This window comes from Hyperolius riggenbachi, chromosome 10 (assembly GCF_040937935.1).
Source record: "Hyperolius riggenbachi isolate aHypRig1 chromosome 10, aHypRig1.pri, whole genome shotgun sequence".
Classification (NCBI taxonomy): Eukaryota; Metazoa; Chordata; class Amphibia; order Anura; family Hyperoliidae; genus Hyperolius; species Hyperolius riggenbachi.
The window spans coordinates 238,050,937-238,065,204 of NC_090655.1; the positions used below are offsets into that span (position 1 = coordinate 238,050,937).

General features: G+C 44.7%; 1 protein-coding gene across 3 annotated transcripts in view; it reads left to right on the forward strand.

Moving 5' to 3' along the window:
* LOC137534968 (zinc finger protein 432-like) overlaps positions 1–12,026 on the forward strand; it is a 30,045-nt gene extending 18,019 nt beyond the window's left edge. For 2 of the 3 annotated variants that reach the window (XM_068256713.1, XM_068256714.1), the window contains exons 8-9: positions 1,955–2,992; positions 10,613–12,026. In XM_068256713.1, the coding sequence (XP_068112814.1) occupies positions 1,955–2,992; positions 10,613–10,662 (1,088 nt within the window). In that variant the 3' untranslated portion in view covers positions 10,663–12,026. The remainder of the gene's footprint in view (positions 1–1,954; positions 2,993–10,612) is intronic. The other variant, XM_068256715.1, reaches the window with a different exon arrangement.
* Positions 12,027–14,268: the final 2,242 nt, after the last annotated feature.

Consider the following 14,268-nt stretch of genomic DNA (forward strand, 5'->3'; position numbering starts at 1 on the left):
CCCCCTCCCTTATTACTGCCCTCTCTGTGCACCCTCCCTTATTACTGCCCTCTCTGTGCACCCTCCCTTATTACTGACCTCTCTGTGCACCCTCCCTTATTACTGACCTCTCTGTGCCCCCTCCCTTATTACTGACCTCTCTGTGCCCCCTCCCTTATTACTGCCCTCTCTGTGCCCCCTCCCTTATTACTGACCTCTCTGCGCCCCCTCCCTTTATTACTGCCCTGTCTGCGCCCCCTCCCTTATTACTGCCCTGTCTGTGCCCCCTCCCTTATTACTGCCCTGTCTGTGCCCCCTCCCTTATTACTGCCCTCTCGGTGCCCCCTCCCTTATTACTGCCCTCTCTGTGCACCCTCCCTTATTACTGACCTCTCTGTGCACCCTCCCTTATTACTGCCCTCTCTGTGCCCCCTCCCTTATTACTGACCTCTCTGTGCACCCTCCCTTATTACTGCCCTCTCTGTGCCCCCTCCCTTATTACTGACCTCTCTGCGCCCCCTCCCTTTATTACTGCCCTGTCTGCGCCCCCTCCTTTTATTACTGACCTCTCTGCGCCCCCTCCCTTTATTACTGCCCTGTCTGTGCCCCCTCCCTTATTACTGCCCTGTCTGTGCCCCCTCCCTTATTACTGCCCTGTCTGTGCCCCCTCCCTTATTACTGCCCTCTCTGTGCCCCCTCCCTTATTACTGCCCTCTCTGTGCACCCTCCCTTATTACTGACCTCTCTGCGCCCCCTCCCTTTATTACTGCCCTGTCTGTGCCCCCTCCCTTTATTACTGCCCTCTCTTTTCCCCCTCCCTTTATTACTACCCTCTCTGTTCCCCTCCCTTATTACTGCCCTGTCTGTGCCCCCTCCCTTATTACTGCCCTGTCTGTGCCCCCTCCCTTATTACTGCCCTCTCTGTGCACCCTCCCTTATTACTGACCTCTCTGCGCCCCCTCCCTTTATTACTGCCCTGTCTGTGCCCCCTCCCTTTATTACTGCCCTCTATGTGCCCCCTCCCTTTATTACTGACCTCTCTGTGCTTCCTCCCTTATTACTGCCCTCTCTTTTCCCCCTCCCTTTATTACTGCCTTCTCTGTGCCCCCTCCCTTTATTACTGCCCTCTCTGTGCCCCTCCTTTATTACTGCCCTCTCTGTGCCCCTTTTTTATTACTGCCCTTTCTGTGCCCCCTCCCTTTATTACTGCCCTCTCTGTGCCCCTCCTTTATTACTGACCTCTCTGTGCTCCCTCCTTTATTACTGCCCTCTCTGTGCCCCCTCCCTTTATTACTGCCCTCTTTGTGCCCCTCCTTTATTACTGACCTCTCTGTGCTTCCTCCCGTATTACTGCCCTCTCTTTTTTCCCCCTCCCTTTCATTTTTGCACTCTCTGTGACCCCCTTCCTCTAATTGGTGTCCTCTCCCTACTAGGAAGAGTGGTTACCTAATACTTCTGGCTAGCTATACTGGGGAGGGGGTGCTACCTGATACTGGAGGTACATCTAGCTATCTATCATAGTTGGGGGCAGCCTTAGACTGAGGACTTATCTTGCTATGTTACCTGAAGAGAGGGGCTGTCTTATACTGGGGTACATCTGGCTATCCTACCTGGGAAGGGTCTGCCTAATACTGTGGGCACATCTGGCTCTTTCTCCTGGGTAGGGGGATAACTAATTTTGGAAGAACATATGAATACCTATACAGGGGGAAGGGGGAAAACTATCTAATTCTGGGGCACATCTGGCTTTCTAAACTGGGCAGGGGTTCTTCCTAATACTGGGGGCACATTTGGTACCCATTCTGGGGCGGGCACAATTCGAGAGGCTGTGCCTTGGAATCTCCACCTCTAGTGCTAGAGAACCTCTTCCGGGCCCGATCTGTCACACTGGTGAATACTAGGCCTACATACATAACTCCTGACTGCAGAGGATGAAAAAAATAACATGCATGTAACGGTAACATTTTTCATCCAGCAGGGGGATCTATTGCTGGGAACACCTCAGAGGGACACCATGCATACCATCCAGATGTTGAAGCAGAAGATAATGGCATCACCACGTCCATCCACGGAGATTACAGTGCTGATAGAGGAACAGCGCCCTCTAGTGGTGAGACGTCTACTAATAATTTACTTACTGTTGGCCCAGGAAGTGATGCACAATATCACAGTGGATCACCAGGTTCATCTAATTCTGGAAAACCTTTTGATATTTTACAAACCTCCGCAACTGGAGAGGACCAGAGCGCGCATCCACACAAGGTTACGTTTTCGTGTGCAGAGTGTGGGAAATGTTTCCGAAGTAAATCAGAACTTATTATACACAGAACAGTTCACAGGCGGGTGAAAGGCTTTCCTTGCTCAGAGTGTGGGAAAGTATTTGAACTAAAGACGAAACTTAATCGACACCAGAGAGTCCACAAAGGTGAAAACGTGTTTGCCTGTCAGCAGTGTGGAAGAGGTTTTAGACGAAATGAGGAACTTTTGGTACATATGAAGATCCACACAAGGGAGCGTCCTTTTGCATGTTTAGTCTGTGGGAAAAGCTTTGTTCAGAAAAGGCACCTTCGTGTCCACAAGAAGAGTCACACGGGGAAAAAGCCTTATTCATGTCCAGCTTGCGAGAAGTGCTTTCTTCAGAAAAGAGATCTCCTTATACATCAGAGAATTCACACTGGCGAGCGTCCCTTCTCTTGTCCACAGTGTGGGAAATCCTTTGTCCAGAAGCCACACCTCCTGATCCACCAGGTGACACACACAGGCGAACGCCCCTTTTCATGTTCAGAGTGCGGAAAATGTTTCACACGAAAATCAAGCCTCAACAGACATAAGTTGAATCACGAGGGCGAGCATCGTTACTTCTGTTCAGAGTGTGGGAAAGGCTTCACCCAGAACTCAAGCCTCCTTTTACACAAGAGACGTCACACAGGTGAGCGTCCTTTCTCCTGTTCAGAGTGTGGGAAACTCTTCATTCAGAAAGGAGAGCTTCTCAGACACCAAAGAAGGCACGCAGGTGAGTTTTCATGTTAAGAAGGTGGGAAATGTAACCGTTGATCAGTAGGGATGGCCATTGTTTAAATGCAAATGTATGCAACTTAAAAATAGACCAATTGAATCCTGTAAAGGTGAAGTTTCATTGGCCTATTTTCAAGCTACATGGATTTGCAGGAGATAATGTACACCATATGGAAGGCCCATCTCCATTCCTCAGTATAACATCATAGCACCAACAAATGAGGAGAAGATACTGTACAGCATATGAAAGGCCCATCTCCATTCCTCAGTACAACATAGTTACATAGTTATTTTGGTTGAAAAAAGACATACGTCCATCGAGTTCAACCAGTATAAAGTACAACACCAGCCTGCTCCCTCACATATCCCTGTTGATCCTGAGGAAGGCGAAAAAACCCTTACAAGGCATGGTCCAATTAGCCCCTAAAGGGAAAAATTCCTTCCCGACTCCAGATGGCAATCAGATAAAATCCCTGGATCAACATCATTAGGCATTACCTAGTAATTGTAGCCATGGATGTCTTTCGCAAGGAAAGCATCTAAGCCCCCTTTAAATGCAGGTATAGAGTTTGCCATAACGACTTCCTGTGGCAATGCATTCCACATCTTAATCACTCTTACTGTAAAGAACCCTTTCCTAAATAAATGGCTAAAACGTTTTTCCTCCATGCGCAGATCATGTCCTCTAGTCCTTTGAGAAGGCCTAGGGACAAAAAGCTCATCCGCCAAGCTATTATATTGCCCTCTGATGTATTTATACATGTTAATTAGATCCCCTCTAAGGCGTCTTTTTTCTAGACTAAATAAACCCAGTTTATCTAACCTTTCTTGATAAGTGAGACCTTCCATCCCACGTATCAATTTTGTTGCTCGTCTCTGCACCTGCTCTAAAACTGCAATAACTTTTTTGTAATGTGGTGCCCAGAACTGAATTCCATATTCCAGATGTGGCCTTACTAGAGAGTTAAACAGGGGCAATATTATGCTCGCATCTCGAGTTTTTATTTCCCTTTTAATGCATCCCAAAATTTTGTTAGCTTTAGCTGCAGCTGCTTGGCATTGAGTACGATTATTTAACTTGTTGTCAATGAGTACTCCTAAGTCCTTCTCCAAGTTTGATGTCCCCAACTGTATCCCATTTATTTTGTATGGTGCTAGTCCATTAGTACGTCCAAAATGCATGACTTTACATTTGTCAATGTTGAATTTCATCTGCCATGTATGTGCCCATATAGCCATCCTATCCAGATCCTGTTGCAATATGACACTATCTTCCTGAGAGTTGATGATTCTGCACAATTTTGTATCATCTGCAAAAATAGCAACATTGCTCACTACTGCATCTACTAGGTCATTAATAAATAAATTGAAGAGCACTGGACCCAGAACAGACCCCTGTGGGACCCCACTGCTAACAGTCTCCCATTTTGAGTACGATCCATTGACCACAACTCTTTGTTTTCTGTCCATTAGCCAGTTCCCTATCCATGAACACAGACTCTTCCCCAGTCCTTGCATCCTCAACTTTTGCACCAGACTTTTGTAGGGAACAGTGTCGAAGGCCTTTGCAAAGTCCAAGTATATCACATCTACAGCATTCCCAATATCCATATTAGCATTCACTACCTCATAAAAGCTGAGCATGTTAGTCAAACAGGACCTGTCTTTAGTAAACCCATGTTGATGCTGAGAAATAAGATTATTTTCTATGAAGTCATGTATAGTATCTCTTAGTAACCCCTCAAATAGTTTGCATACAACTGATGTTAAGCTTACAGGTCTATAATTTCCTGGATCTGATTTTTTGCCCTTCTTAAATAATGGGAAAATGTGGGCTGTACGCCAATCCACTGGGACTCTGCCAGTTGCAAGAGAGTCACAAAAGATAAGATAAAGGGGTTTAGCTATAACTGAACTTAATTCCCTTAGGACCCGAGGATGCATGCCATCCGGGCCAGGTGCCTTGTCTATTTTTAATTTATTTAGTCTTGCCTTCACTTCTTCCTGCGTTAAGTATTTAATATTACAGTTAGAAGATTGAGACTCTTCCGCCTCTGTAGTTTGCAACAGTGCTGTTTCTTTTGTGAAGACAGAAGCAAAGAAAGCATTTAATAACTCTGCCTTACCTTGGTCATCCACCATTGAGTTCCCCCCCCTCATCCTTTAGGAGTCCTATACAGTCAACCTTTTTTTTTTTAGAGTTAATGTACTTGTAAAACTTTTTTGGGTTAGATTTGATATCCTTAGCGATTTGTTTTTCAGCTTCAATCTTTGCCTGCCTAATTTCTTTTTTACAATTTTTATTGCACTCCTTATAATTGCTTAGTGCAGCCTCGGTCCCCTCCTGTTTTAAGACCTTATAGGCATTCTTTTTCCTCTTCATTTTATCTTTAACCTTTCTATTCATCCATAGAGGCCTTTTTTTTTTATTCCTAGACATTTTGTTTCCATATGGGATATACATACTACAATATTGATTAAGTATAAGTTTAAAAGCTTGCCATTTCCCTTCAGTGTCTTCCCCTTGTAGTACATTATCCCAGTTCACCAAACTTAGTGCCTGCCTAATTTGATTGAACTTTGCTTTTCTAAAATTCATAGTTTTAGTGGTCTTGCTGCCCCGTGGCCTATCAGTCACCAGATCAAACGTTATCATGTTGTGATCACTATTTCCCAAATGTTCTTGAACCTGCACATTTGATACATTATCTGGTCTATTAGAAATGATCAGATCCAGTAACGCATTCCCCCTAGTTGGTTCAGTTACCATTTGAGCCAAGTAATTGTCCTGTAGTGCTGCCAGAAATCTGCTGCTTTTACCAGAATGGGTAGCCTCAATACCCCAGTCAATGTCTGGAAAGTTGAAGTCGCCCATAATTATGACCTCATTTTTACTTGCAGCTTTTTCAATCTGCTGTAGTAATCACAGTTCTGCAGCTTCATTAATAAGAGGTGGCCTGTAGCATACCCCAATAAGCAATTGGCAACTTTTATTTCCACCATGAATATTTACCCAAACGGACTCCACATCTTCGCAATCTTCCTTCATCTCATCGTTGAGGACAGCTGTAAGAAAATTCTTAACAAAGAGACAAACCCCTCCACCTTTTTTCCCTGTTCTATCCCTCCTAAACACATTGTATCCTTTTAAATTAGCTATCCAGTCATGGCTTTCATCTATCCATGTCTCGGTTATTCCCACAATGTCATAGCCTTTGTCATTCAGAATGAACTCTAGTTCGTCTATTTTATTTGCAAGGCTCTGAGCATTGGTTACCATGCACTTTATATTTTTACCACCACATTTACCAATTTTGTTTACATGAAATGGGCTACTTGAATTTTTACCAACCTCCTTAATCTTTACCCTGTCCCCACCCCCCTCTCCACTCTCCATAATGATAGGTTCCCACTGTCTTTTTACCTCATCTTGTCTACGTATTGAGACTTTATCCTCCTGCCTCCCCCCAGATCCTAGTTTAAAATCTCCTCCAACCGTTTAGCCATCTTCTCCCCCAATGCAGCTGCACCCTCCCCATTAAGGTGCAGCCCATCCCTGCTGTAGAACCTGTAGCCGACTGCAAAGTCTGCCCAGTTCTCCAGGAACCAAAACCCTTCCTTCCTACACCAATTTCTCAGCCACTTAACTCCCTAAGCTCCCTCTGTCTCTCAGATGTAGCACGTGGCACTGGCAGTATTTCAGAAAACACCACCTTGGAGGTCCTTGCTTTAAGTTTATCTCCAAGTACCTGAAAAACATTTTTGAGGACCTTCCATCTCCCACTAACTTTGTCATTGGTGCCAATGTGTACCATTACAGCCGGGTCTTCCCCAGCCCCACCCAATAATCTGTCAATTCTTTCCGCTACATGCCGAACCCGAGCACCCGGGAGGCAACAGACTGTACGGCATTCACGGTTTCTTCGACAGATTACCCTATCTGTGCGCCTAATAATTGAATCCCCTACCACCAGTACCTGTCTAGCCTTAGCTGCACTCCTATTCCCTTTCTCGTTACAGCAGTCTGCCCTTTGGTTGCTAAGGAGCACATCCTGCTGCAGCATTGCTACTCCTGAATCATCCTCCCCAATATTACGCAAACAAGCATACTTATTAGTGAGGGACAACTCGGGACTAGCCTCCCTGCCACTTTTTCCCCTACCCCTTCTAACTGTGACCCAACTAGCGGCTGCCTCTGCTTCTTGGTCCGGCTGTACTCCACCCTCCTCATCTTCAACGGTTCCATCCAGTGTCTGGATCGTGAGATCCAAGCTCTTCATGTTGTGTATGTGTCTCAGTGTTGCAAAATGCTTATTTAGCTCTGCGACTTCCGCCTCTAACTGAGCAACACGCACACACCCAGGGCAACAGTAAACACCCTCAATCCGCTGATCAAGGCATGCATACATGTTGCAGGATGTACACTGTACTGCATTGTCCAACATGATGACTTTTGTGTGGGGAAAAATTATTTAAAGTAAACTATGGCGGTAAAAGATTAAACGGGAGAGTGAGTGTAGCTCGGGAGGAGGAAAGGGAGAGTAAGTGAAGTTGGGGAGTGAGGGGAGGGAGGGGGAGGAGGGGGTGGGGGGAGGAGGGGGAGGGAAAGGAGGGGGTGGGGGGGAGGGGAGGAGGAGGGCTGGAGGAGTGGAGGTGGAGTGAGTGAAGTTGGGGTGGAGTCCTCAAAATTTAAAGACTACACCACAACGTGCCTAGCACATTCTAACCAATGCAAAAAAACGCAATATTGGTTAAAGGTTTTATTTTTTTTTTTTTTTAGTCCTTACCTACTTCCTCTCACCACTCTCTTTGTGCCTGTGTTGTAACGCCTGTTTTTAACGCCTATGCCACTTGTGTCGCAGCCACTTAGTGAGCAAGCCACAGACTGAGCAAGCTCAGTGCTGAGTCCTGAAGCTGACCAAATACCTCCTGTTACAGCTAGTCCCTCCCCCTAGCTAATTGCCTGCTGCAAAGCAAACTAGAGGGAAAAGAAAAAAAAATTGTACTTTTAAAAACTGACACTTGCTTGCTTAATATCAGATGAACCACAATAGACAATCCACCAGATATCGCAGCAGCAAAAAACAATATACAAACAGCAATGTAATATAATTAGTGCTCATAGTACCAACAAATGAGGAGATACTGTACACCATATGAAAGGCCCATCTCCATTCCTCAGTATAACATCCTAGTACCAACAAATGAGGAGATACTGTACACCCTATGAAAGGTCCAACTCCATTCCTCAGTATAACATCATAGTACCAACAAATGAGGAGATACTGTACACCATAAGAAAGGTCCATCTCCATTCCTCAGTATAACATCATAGTACCAACAAATGAGGAGGAGATACTGTACACCATATGAAAGGCCTATCTCCATTCTTCAGTATAACATCATAGTACCAACAAATGAGGAGGAGATACTGTACACCATATAAAAGGCCCTTCTCCATTCTTCAGTATAACATTATAGCACCAACAAATGAGGAAGAGATACTGTACAGCATATGAAAGGCCCATCTCCATTCCTCAGTATAACATTATAGCACCAACAAATGAGGAGGGGATACTGTACACCATATGAAAGGCCCATCTCCATTCCTCAGTATAACATCATAGCACCAACAAATGAGGAAGAGATACTGTACACCATATAAAAGGCCCATCTCCATTCCTCAGTATAACATCATAGTACCAACAAATGAGGAGGAGATACTGTACACCATATGAAAGGCCCATCTCCATTCCTCAGTATAACATCATAGTACCAACAAATGAGGAGGAGATATTGTACACCATATGAAAGGCCCATCTCCATTCCTCAGTATAACATCATAGTACCAACAAATGTGGAGGAGATGCTGTACACCGTATGAAAGGCCCACCTCTATTCCTCAGTATAACATCATACTACTGACAAAAAAGGAAATAATCTATATCATATAAAATATCTATTTATGGAGTTGATGCTGGAAAAAGTGGTAGGTCTACTGTGGAAATACAGCGTGGGTTACTACATTAGCGCATGCACACACAGGGCGCGGATCTGTCCGCTAGTGTGCCCTCATTGCTCTTGTAGTAGTGGCCAAACTAGTGGAGTACTGCGGTCGCGCTACAAGCGCATCATGCAGCACTTAGGAGTGCACACTAGCTGACAGGACCGTGCGCTTATATAGAAACCCATGCTGTGTGTCCGCAGTTGCTTTTTCCTGCATCAAGGCATGTTACTCACATGTACCAAGTTGCCAACAATTAATGTTAACTTTGTCTTTATAACAACAGGCATGATTCAAGTAATATGCAGCCTATTGGACCAATCGGAGTCCGGGGATCACATCCTTTAAAGAGTAACTGTCAGGCTGCAAAAGCTAATTTAAACCTCTATTCTCCTGCCTGTGTTAAACAGTTTAGAAGGAAGCCAAAAAGGCACTACTGAAGTTAAAAATCTTTCTTAGTTTTGATGTGTGCTTATCAGCAAAGCTGTTAGACCCAAGCTCTTAAGAAGCCGAGAGCCGCATACCATACAGCAAAGCATTCTGGGGCCCTCCCCTCGGCTGCTAGTGATAAGTTTCAGGGCTCGTGTTACAAAAGCAGCAGCCCACAGCACTGAAAAAACTCCGGGCAGAGTACACTGCAGGAGTCCGCTATTTTTCCTAGCCACATGGCTAATTAATATTCACTGCACGGTAGTGTTTTACATTTTGTGTGAGTGAATCATCAGGAAGCAGGCAGGACATGACAACACATTTGGCTTCATAGGAGACAGACAAACATGGAACCTGCCATGAGCTGTCAGGAGCATCATTCTCTGCAAATACTATATAAAGATTCTGTGAAATCCAAACGTGGACAGTGAAATGCATATGTAATGTAAGTACAGCCAATGTTTAGCTACTGATATATGTGTTTATTTTCTCTGAGACCCTATACCTAACAGCTCCTCTTTAACCTCCCTGGCGGTCATCCTCAGCTGAGCTCAGGCCAGCCGCCGGAGGCTCAATGCAAGTGAATGGAGGGCATAGGGAGCTTTTACTCACCTCCCGGGGGATCCAGACGTTGGTAGCTATTCCTCTTCCTGTCCTCGGAGGCTCTGAATCACTCTGGTGAGATAACCGTCATGAATCTCACCAAAGTGTTACAGCGCCACCCGGAGGACGGAGGTAAAATTGCAGCGCTGGAGCCCAGGGAGGTGAGTGAGAGCAGGGGCTGCTGCTGGTTTTCTGGCAGCATGATTGTTTCCTGATTTTAGGGTCTGAAATGCTCAGAAAATACCCTACAATCTGGAAATAATCATACCGCTAGGGAGGTTAATGTGACTGGACCCGAAGGGGCTCAGTGTGGGAGGAGTGGAGTGGACGTTAAATTACTAGTGTTCTCTATGCTGCAATACAGCAACATAGTGTGCGCTTAGTGTTAGCTCCCCTGACTTAGCCTGATTATGCACTCTACGCTGCCACTAGCGCATGTAGCGAGCAGGGAGACACTATCCTTAGTGAATCAGGCCTTCAGTCTTCAGCATCCACCAGGGTGCCCCAGTTAGTATAGTTGTATTTTGTCAACTTATTGCTCTTCTTGTTCTGATGTTATAATTGCCCACATTTCTCTTGCAGGCTCTGAGTTACTGTTGACTGATGAAGGAACGTATGAGATGCTCGATTGACAAACATGAGAACCGATCACACGTTTAGTGTTACAATGTCTTTCCCATAGGTCATGTCCATGTTTGTAGAGATTTGCAGAAACATTATATTCAATCTTCATTTGACATAAAAGAACATAATGAGGTCACACAATGTTCTCCAGGAGGAAACGGTTACTTGAAATCTTCGTCACGTGGATGCAGAGCAGATCGATCGGTGGATTCCTTTATTCCCAAGGAATGTTCCCATGGACCTCATAGCTCACATATGGATTTTTTGAGTCGCTGTGGGGAGAAACCATCAGATCCAGCTTGGATGACACAGTCCTCTATGTCAGCTACAGCCAAACTTAGAGACTGAACTATCCCTTCCTATTCTGTCTCTGATAAATGTTTTGCATCAGATTCATGTCTCACTGTACAACACAACATGGATTCACACAAACCTCTATTTCAGTGTGGGAAAGATTACCCTTGTAAATCAGACCTTATTACCCTCTAGATATTTGACACTAATGATTAACCCTTTGCATGTTCAGAGTGTGAGAAATCAGCTCGTTCAGCACCAGAAAGTTCACATTAAAGTGTCATTTTACGTGTTCAGACTTTTGGGAAATGCCTCACGCAGAAAGGAAACCTTATGATGAACCACACGGGTGAGAAGGAAGGGCTTCACTCAGAGAGACCAGCTTGTTGTGCATCATTGAATTCACAGGGGTGACCACCCATTTTCATGTTCTGAGTGTGGGAAATGTTTCAGGAAGAAGGGATACCTCGTTCCATACTGGAGAACCCACATGGGTGGACGTCCTTTCTGCTGTTTTGAGGTGCTAGGAACAGCTCACATACAGGTGCTTGCTTTTTTTTTGCATCAGAGGGTGGGAAATGTTTTCCTCAGAAAGAAAACCCAACTGCTCCTCCAACTGGCTGCCGCAAGAACACGTACCCACTGATGTTGGCAATAAACTTACCGTGACATTTCTCGGCTTGTACAGGTGTTAACTTAGAAGACTAGAGACTTTGTTATACAGATGATAAGGTATCCTTGTGAGTTTTTTTATGTCTCCCCAAGTTTCTTCAGAGATTCAATCCCCCAGCCACACCCCTTCCCTAGTTCTGCCCCGCTCATGTTGGAGTTTTGTCTAACACGTGTTTCGCGTCTAAGGAACATACCATAGTGGAACATTATGTAGATGGTGCATTCTGAATGAAAATACCAGGGCTGTGGAGTCAGGAGTTGGAGCAATTTCTTGGTATCTGGAGTTGGTAAAAAATAAACAGACTCCAACTACTAACATATTTAATCTGTAATTAAAAGAGAAAATAAGTTCAAATGTTTTATTTCTAAGATAAAGGTCATGATAAATAACATATTTACAGTAAAAGCAGTACTAAGTTTGACAAATTACTTGCGCTGCCACAATAAAGCAGTCACCGGTTTTATTTTTTTGTTTTGTTTTTTTTAAATCGGATATAAATATCTGGTTGTGACTTATATCTGATGTATACACAATAATCTTTTATATATAATATCATCTCTGCTGTAAGAATAAAGCCCAGTGTGTAGTTGTCACTAGTAGGGATGGTCAGTAAGATGCAAATAATTCTGCGTTGATGGAAGTTTATGCAAATTTTGTATGCAAATGTATGCACTCTTTTTTGCTCATGAAAGCAATTAATTTGATTTGTTTTTTGGGGCTGGTGACTACAAATTAAGTTACACAGTAGTACTAAACGCCACATATGCACTCCCCGCAGAGCTGTTGTGAATCCACTGAGAATGTTGTGCACATTAATCGCAGAGGTGTTGTCTGTCGCCCATAAACCTAGTTTGTGCATGAAGAATGTGTAATAGAGGAAGAATCCCCTCATTCCCTTACAGAGAGTACCTGTGCATCACTTTTAGATGTACCTCCTGTTAGATTGCCTAGGTCCTGATGGATGCTCTTTGTTCCTGTCTACACCCTCTACAAGTACTCTTACCAAGGACTAGTTTTATTTTTATTTAACAGCTACTCTGCAGCTATATGCTAAGTTTAGTTAAAATGCATCTCTAGTGTATATAAAAAAAACACAGAGGTACGCTAATGCTTTACAATTAGAATGTCTCAACACATTGTCTGCTTATGAGATTTACTGGAACCCTGTATCAGCTGCATAGATCTGCTCCCTTGCAGAAAGTTGGCCTCCTCTATAGCAGATATAGGAAAGGTAGAGGCCTTTTTCTGCAAGGTGGCATGGCTACACGCTGGAACCCGGCTGATATGGGGATCTGGTGAATCTTATATAGATGAAGACTTACTGGAGCATTCACGTTGGCAATGACAGGCCGAGAGGGCTGACTGGGTGGACTGGCTGGGAGCTTATTGTTCCCAAATGCAGATGCTATCTTAACCTCCCTGGCGTTATGATTATTTCTGGATTTTGGTATCTGAAAGTGGTGCAGTTATTTTACACACTTTTAGACCCTAAAAATCATACCGCTAGATAGATCTGCGGCAGCCCTGCACATTCCACACTAGCCATGGATTTAGCTCGGGGTTGCTGCTCTGAGCTGCAGATTTCCAGCCCGGGCCTGACTCGGGATTACTGCTAAGGAGGTTAATATAGCTTTAAAATTCTTAAGCGCTGGCAGTTTGATGAAATGCCTTTTATGCTGCATACTTCCAAGCAGCAAGATTGTTATATGCAAATGAGAGGAGTCGGTGAAATCACAAACTGAGGAGTTGGAGTCGGATGATTTTTGTACCGACTCCACAGCCCTGGAAAATACATATGTGTAAAGCCACATGTTCTGCTTTATGTACAGTAGTGCTGGTGGGGATAGAAGACAGGTGAGTGCAGGGGTTTCAGGGACAGGTTAGCTGGTAAGGGAGCATATAAGTACCTAACACACATATTGGAAGAGATGGGGTGGGGGGGGGGTGTTAGGATAGCATTAATTCCAGGATAGTAGCCTTTTCAAAGCTTCAGCCAGAGAGCAGATTCTTGGTTCTTTTGTCTCCTTTTTGCTGAAGGATCGGGAGTGGTGGATTTTTCTGTATGAAAATTGTATGATGTAGGGAAGATTGTCAATTTCTTAAAGTGAATGTGTACCAGTTTAAAAATAAAAGTCAGATACTCACCTAAGGAGAGGGAAGGCTCGGCCCTAATGAGCCTTCCCTCTCCTCTCCCGGTGCCCGGTCCCGCACAGGATCCCGAGTAGCAGTATTCGACCAGTTCGGTCAAATACTGCTACTTCCGCCACCGAAGGGAGGTTTCGGGAGCACTCGGGCTCCCGAGGACGGGCCGCTCCATAGTACACATGCGCGAGCGCCCTCTATGACGCATACACGCGTGTGTAGTATGGAGTGGCCCGTCTTCTGGAGCCCAAGTGCTCCCGAAGACCTCCGAAGTCCCTGCGGCGGCGGACGCGAACGGGGGAGCCAGCGCAGCACCGAGGGCACCGGGAGAGGAGAGAGAAGGCTCATTAGGACCGAGCCTTCCCTCTCCATAGGTGAGTATCTGACTTTTTTATTTTTAAACTGGTACCCATTGGCTTTAATGTATAAACCCAAGCAATTTTTTTTTAGAGCTTTCAGTCATTTTTTTTTTTCACAATTGGAGTAAAATGTGTGTGGTACATTG